This window comes from Rhagoletis zephyria, unplaced genomic scaffold, assembly GCF_001687245.7.
Source record: "Rhagoletis zephyria isolate East Lansing unplaced genomic scaffold, Rhagoletis_zephyria_1.1 Rzeph_scaffold_00917, whole genome shotgun sequence".
Lineage (NCBI taxonomy): Eukaryota > Metazoa > Arthropoda > Insecta > Diptera > Tephritidae > Rhagoletis > Rhagoletis zephyria.
In genome coordinates, this window is record NW_016158001.1 from 165181 (window position 1) to 172145 (window position 6965).

General features: G+C 46.1%; 1 protein-coding gene across 1 annotated transcript; it reads right to left on the minus strand.

The window, feature by feature from the left end:
• Window positions 1-720: 720 nt before the first annotated feature.
• On the minus strand, window positions 721-5616 carry LOC108362054 (uncharacterized). The gene has a single exon (XM_017614885.1). It carries the CDS (start codon window positions 5614-5616, stop codon window positions 721-723), a length of 4896 nt encoding a protein of 1631 aa, XP_017470374.1.
• Window positions 5617-6965: the final 1349 nt, after the last annotated feature.

Consider the following 6965-nt stretch of genomic DNA (forward strand, 5'->3'; position numbering starts at 1 on the left):
TTATCGAGTTTAGTGTAAAATTTAAACGTTTTTAAGGAGAGAAAGCATAAGTAATTCTCATTTCATTTCTCATGTCGATATAGCTCTCTAAAAAACGCATCAACAACAATGCATTAATAGCCTTTGTAGAGATAGTCTAAACATTCTCAATTTGAAATAATCACTTATGTTCACTTTTTTTCTTACACCAACTCTCTTGTTTATGCCAAACAATTAAAAAAATTAATGTGCAAAAACAACGTAATTCGTTATGTTAACGCTTAATAGCGTTCGCGAGTTTTAATAAACGTTTAAAAGCGGATTCCTTTCGATAAGAAAAAAACCAAACACGTTCGATTATGAGAGAGCGAAAAAAAGGAAGTTGGCTTTGACAGCGAGGATGTCAGAGTTGCCAGGAGTAGTTTATACTAAACAAGTACAAGAGATGCCAGATAGGCGCGAACATGCCGGCCGCCTTGAACGACTGTTCAAATTATTACAATTTCAATTCAAGTGGTTTCAATACATAAAATTATATGGAAAAAATGTCGGTCTTTGTTGGTAGCAACGATAGCTTAGCGACAGGTCTCAATAGTTCCCCTTCGGATGTTTTTAAATTTACGACTCGAACTCGATCATCTGAGCCCGGATGGATGCCAAGTACGCGGCCAAGTTTCCATTTAGTGGGAGGCGCGTTACCGTCACGTATAACTACTACGTCGTCTTTCTGCAAATTCGCTGTTAGCGTAACCACTTTGAGCGTTGTTGAAGTCTGACAAGGTATTCGTCCCGCCATCGTTTCCAGAAATGCTGCCGGATTGATGCGATTAATTGCCAACGTTGAAAAATAGTTCCTTTAAAGACTTCAACGTCAGGGTCGGGAAGCGCCTTTAGTGGTTCGCCGACTATGAAGTGCCCTGGTGTGAGGACCTCCAAGTCGTTTACTTCGGTAGGGATGCAGCAGATAGGACGCGAATTTACGCAGGCTTCGACCTCAGTTAATACTGTTGCAAACTCTTCGTAAGTTAAATGCGAAGGGCCCAGTGCTCGTTTGAGATGGTACTTAACGCGTTTTATACCAGCCTCCCAAAAGCCACCCATGTGTGGGGCGCTCGGGGGGTTGAAATGCCAGGTAGTTTGAGCGTCGGCAAAATATGTTGACACCTTGTCGTCATTGATGCAGCGTTCGTATGCGATCCGCAGCTCCTTCTCTGCACCCACGAAGTTAGTGCCGTTGTCGGAGTAAATGTGCTGACAGTAGCCTCTTCTGTTGGTAAAACGTTTAAAGGCGGCAATAAAGGTGATTGAAGAGAGGTCCCCAGCCAGCTCGAGATGCATTGCGCCAGTACTCATACATATAAATGAGCAGATGTACGCCTTCGTGGATTTAGCACCTCTTCCATGCGTGAATTTCAAGGCATAAGGACCAGCAAAATCGACCGCACTATGTAGGAAGCAACGCGTAGCGGTGACGCGGCTTGCGGGTAAGTCAGCCATGAGTTGCTGTATTGGCTTGCAGCTCAGTCGTCTGCAACGCGTGCAATGGCGATATACTCCACGAACAAGGTTTCGAATACCGGGTACCCAAAACCGCCGTTGAAGTACGGCCTGCATTATCTGCGGTCCACCGTGCAATGTTGTGATGTGTATCTCAGCAGCGATTACCTTAGCAAGCGGCGATTTCTTCGGCAATATTATAGGATGCTTGACATCGTCTGAAATCACGGCGTTTTTGATGCGGCCTCCTACACGTAGAATACCCTTTGAGTCTAGAAACGGTTGCAATCGTGCTAGGCTGCTTCGCATCGGTACAGGTTTGTTAAACCTGCAATTATAGATTTCTTGTTCGAAACAATTAAACTGGGTATACTTTACCAATGCTACTTCGGCACTTCGTATCTCGGCACAAGTTAAACAGCCCGTGTTTAGTGCCCCTGCACCAGACTGTGAAGCGGTGATGCGTGCGTTGTTGGCGAAGCGCAATAGATAAGCGGTTATGCGTTTAAGTTTGTCAAATGAATGATATTTGGTCAACAGGTCCCATTCGTCAGCGGTTTGTGTTAGATTCGCAACGGTCTTCTTTGATTTTAACTCGAGCTCTGTGGTATGCTTTTGTGCGGATATCAGCCAATGACTATTGCCCTCCCGTAGCCAAGGTGGCCCATGCCACCACAAGGGATGCGCAAGAAGCTGTGATGGTGTAATACCTCTCGATGCGCAATCAGCAGGATTGTGCTCTGAGGCTACATGTCTCCAATGTGAGGCCGGTAAAACTTCCTGTACATCGGCGACGCGATTGGCAACAAACACAGCCCAGCGACTTGGATTGCTTTGTAGCCACGCCAACGCAACCATGGAGTCCGTCCATGCGTACAACTTGCCGATTGAGTGGTTCAAACTTGACTGGACTTGCCGCACCAGCTTTGCACCTAGATGTGCTGCACAAAGCTCCAAACGCGGCAGCGATGTGGTTTTTAGAGGCGCTACCTTCGTTTTTGCTGCAACTAGTATGACTTTAACCTTACCATCTGGGACTTGAGTGCGACAGTATAGAGCGGCTGCATAAGCGACTTCCGAAGCATCGGTGAAAACGTGGAATTCGGAATCTGAAACTGTGCTAGTTCCCAACCAGCGATTTAGTTTCAACGATGAGAGTTTCGACAACTCACTGCGATGAGTCAACCAGTCCTTGGCAACGTCTGATGGTACCGGCTCGTCCCAGTCCACGTTTAAGCGCCAAACCCTTTGCAACCAAATTTTTGAACGAATGGTACATGGCGCGATTAAACCCAGAGGATCGAAGATTTTGCTCGAGTCAGAAAGAAAGGTACGTTTCGTAAGTTTGCTTGGAAGAGCTTCTTGATTAACTGCTATAGAAAGCCAATCGTTGTTTGTGTGCCATGTAGTACCTAGAGTGCGAATTTCATCTCCATCGGCTAAAAGGTGTGAAATTTGTTTGGATGCATGTGGTATCAGCTCCCTCAGCGTCTGACAATTTGTTGCCCACTTTCGTAGCTCGAAACCGCTTTGAGAAAGCGCGCTGGATACGTCTTTTTGAAGTACAGTAAGTTCACGAATCGTATCTGCGCCGGTTAATAAGTCGTCCATGTAAAAGTCTGACTTTACAACCTCGACAACTCTTTTACTTGTGTTGGTCGCGTTGAGCGCGGCTTGTTGTAGTGACTTCACTGCCAGGTGCGAAGCTGAGGCGACTCCATAAGTGACTCTTAAGAGACGATAGTCAGACATTGGCTGTGAAGGGTTCTCTCGCCACACTATGCGCTGATAATCGGTGTCTTGCTTAGCCACGTAAACCTGCCGGTACATTTTTTCGACGTCAGCAATGATACCAAAGCGGTGAGTACGAAAGCGAGTCAGAACAGAGAAGAGGTCTTGCTGCAACTGCGGGCCTACCATGAGAGCGTCGTTTAAGGAGTTACCTGATGATGTCCTCATAGATGCGTTGAACACGACTCTGAGTTTAGTCGTTTCGCTTGTGTTCTTTAATACCGCATGGTGTGGCATGTAATATACGTTGGTTGTTGCTGGCTCGGCTAACTCCATGTGCCCCATGTCAATAAGTTCTTGCATAAACTTACTGTACTCCTGGCGAAGGTGTTTGTTAGTGGAAAACCTTTTTTCCATGCGGAGTAAGGCTCGAACTGCTGCGGCTCTCGACTCACCGATCACGACGTCTGTCTTTAATGGTAAACGCACAATATAACGCCCGTCTTCTGCCCGCTCGGTTGTTTCGTCGAAGAGCTTTTCGCAAAACGATTCTTCTGGTGTATAAAACCTTCGAGGGGGCAACTCTTCGAGTTCCCAAAATTTGTTTATAAGTTGGGTTAGCTGCGTATCGCAATGTAAAGTCGATACTGTCAAAGGTGGCCGTTGCAAATTAGTCGCGTTCCCAAACAGTACCCAACCGAACGCGGTATTTTGTGCCATTGGGGTACCCTGTTCACCTTTACGCAGACCACTGAGTAGAATTTTTTCCATTTCGTCCATGCCGATTAAAATGTCTACTGGACCAGGCTTTGAGAAATGTAAGTCAGCTAGTGGTAAGCCGGTGAGATGCGGCCATGAGGACGTCGGTACAGGAGTTGTGGGGAGATCGTTAGTTATTGTTGGTAAGATAAGTGTACTCACTTGAAATTTGGTATCCAGGGTTCGCGGCGATACGCATAGTGTAACCTCACCCTTTGTACGACCTCCTTGTAGTGATCCAATCCCCGTAACGAAAGCGGATGATGGTGTTCTGGGGATGCGTAGGCGTTGGACGCACGCCTCGGTGACGAATGAAGCATGCGATCCGTTGTCAAGCAGAGCTCGGGCGGGTTGCCAACGACCAGCGTAGTCTTGTACCACAATCTCGGCGGTTGCCAGCAAAATGACACGATCAGCGTCAGCGTGGTGTGAGGTGACGTTGACGGGCTGGCCGGTTGAACTGCTAGCAGGTGTTGCGGTTTGGTTGGGGAAGTTTGCATGAAGTAAGGTGTGGTGGCGGTGTTGACATATACGACACGAAGATGCGCTGCGGCATTTAGAGAGAACGTGCCCTTTGCTGAGACAATTTACACATGCGCCTAGCCCGTTGACAGCGGATAATCTACCCTTTGAGTCGAGTTGGCTGAACTGCGGACAAGTGTAGATTTTATGATCACCGTTGCAATGAGCACAATGCAACACTTTTGTAGCGGCCGATGTATGGTCGCGTGTTTCCGACTGACTGCATGCCGTGTGAAGAACGTTCTTTGTTGTTTTTGTGCTAGCGCTTACTTGTGGCACCATCTCTAATGAACGTGCACGAGTTTCGAGAAACTCTCGAAGAGCGGTGAAGGATGGTAGATCATCTATCACAAGCGATAGCTCCCATTGCTTGCGGGTTTCGTATGCTAACTTGGATACGGTTAAATGAATGAGCCAATCGTCCCAAAATTCAACTGGACGCCCGAGTGCGCGCAGTGCACCAACGTGCTGAAGGATAGCATTTAATACGTGTTTGATTGCTTTAGCTGTATCTTTGGTTGCCTTCTCAATTGATGATAGCGCTTTGATGTGGCTGTCCACCATGACTCGCATGACTTTGTACCTCGCGGTCAATAAGTCCCAAGCCTCATTATAATTGCTGTCACACACCGCTAAGCTGCTCACCAAATCTAATGCTTCTCCTTTCAAACAATTCCGAAGATAATGCAATTTTTGTCCGTTCGACAAATTCGCATTCGCATTAACGAGTGAGCAAAAAGCATCGTGAAAAGACAACCATTGAGTGGGGTCGCCATTAAACGACGGCAACTGCAGTTTAGGAAGTGGCGTGGGCGTAGGCGCTACCTTTACGGAAGTTTGATGCGATGGCTGCTTTTGAGCTGATAACAGGCGTTTTAAATTAGCCTTGGCGGTGCTATACCACTCCTCTCCTTGTATGCGTGACTGCTCCTCCATGGAAGCGTTCTCATCCCCACACGACAGCTCCACTTCCTGCTGTGCTTCGCAAAAGCGAGTCCACTGCTCTTCAAGCAATTGAAGATAAGTAGATATTACCTCGGTGTCCACCGATAGAGCATCCACTTTGCTAGATTGTAAGTAGCGTTTGATTGCATTTAACGCGGAGTCACGAATTTTAAGAGATGACATATTGCAAATGTCAGCGCGGAATAAATTTATTAAATATAGGCGGCTTTGCGAATTTTAATGAAAATATAATGCGATCCGGGTTGAAGGACCAGTTTATGTTAACGCTTAATAGCGTTCGCGAGTTTTAATAAACGTTTAAAAGCGGATTCCTTTCGATAAGAAAAAAACCAAACACGTTCGATTATGTCAAATCCATTTATTTGAGAGAGCGAAAAAAAGGAAGTTGGCTTTGACAGCGAGGATGTCAGAGTTGCCAGGAGTAATTTATACTAAACAAGTACAAGAGATGCCAGATAGGCGCGAACACGTTATAAGCCATTTAATAAAACAATATTCTATGGGAACATTTTCTTATGTATATTTTGGCTGCTATAGTAAATGTAATAGGGCCTCATTGCGAGTTAAGATAAAATGATTTTATTAATATTAAAAAACAAAAACAAGTTAAAGGGATAGGGATTTTACGAAATTATAAATTTTTATTAGTGGAATATCGTAGCATATATAACTAAATTGGTTCCTAAGTCGACTTAGGCGGTTATCGCTTGTGACCACAGAATTATCGACGAAGAGTTCCAAGTATGTTATACGGACGGATCGAAGATGGACGACGGGAGTACTGGGGTAGGCGTACTTGGACCAATATTCAAGAAAAGTCAATGGGCACAGGCCAACCCTGTTCCAGGCGGAAGTCTTCGAAATCGAAGTCTAATAATAATTAATTAAATAATAATAATAACAATAATAATAATAATAATAATAATAANCATCACCTTCCAAGTCACTGACATCACGCGAGGGCAAACACGTAGTATCCCTCGCAGGAAACCAGGATGGAACCCGTCTAGGGTCGATGTTCGCAAGTTCGATACGTCACTCCTAGCAGATTCCCAAGGCATTTCACCCACAACGGGAGAGATCCACAACAGGGAGTCTTGTACTAAGCTGGTCGAAGAAACTATGCGCTGCATTCACCGGGCATGCAAAGCCTCAATGCCACAGAGGAGAGCATGGTCAGGTAAAAAGCAGGTATACTGGTGGAATGACCGAATTGCTGAGCTGCGAAGGGAATGCCATAGAAAGCGGAGACTCGCAACGCGCGCTCGTGGTAGACCTGAGGCGCTGACCAGAGCAGCAGCCTACAAAAGCGCTAAGAAAGCACTCGGGGCCGAGATACAGAAGAGTAACCGGAACTGCTGGAAAGCGCTATGTGACGAAGTGGATCGCGATCCCTGGGGCCAGGGATACAAAATAGTGATGAAAAAGTTCCATACATCATCGCAAGCGATGGATGAGGCCCGAGTTAAGAATATAGTGGATGCGCTATTTCCCACACACCCACTAAGAGC

What these genes read in the sequence shown, in the direction of transcription:
- LOC108362054 (XM_017614885.1), bottom strand. Translation starts at nt 5,616, where the DNA reads ATGTCATCTCTTAAAATTCGTGACTCCGCGTTAAATGCAATCAAACGC.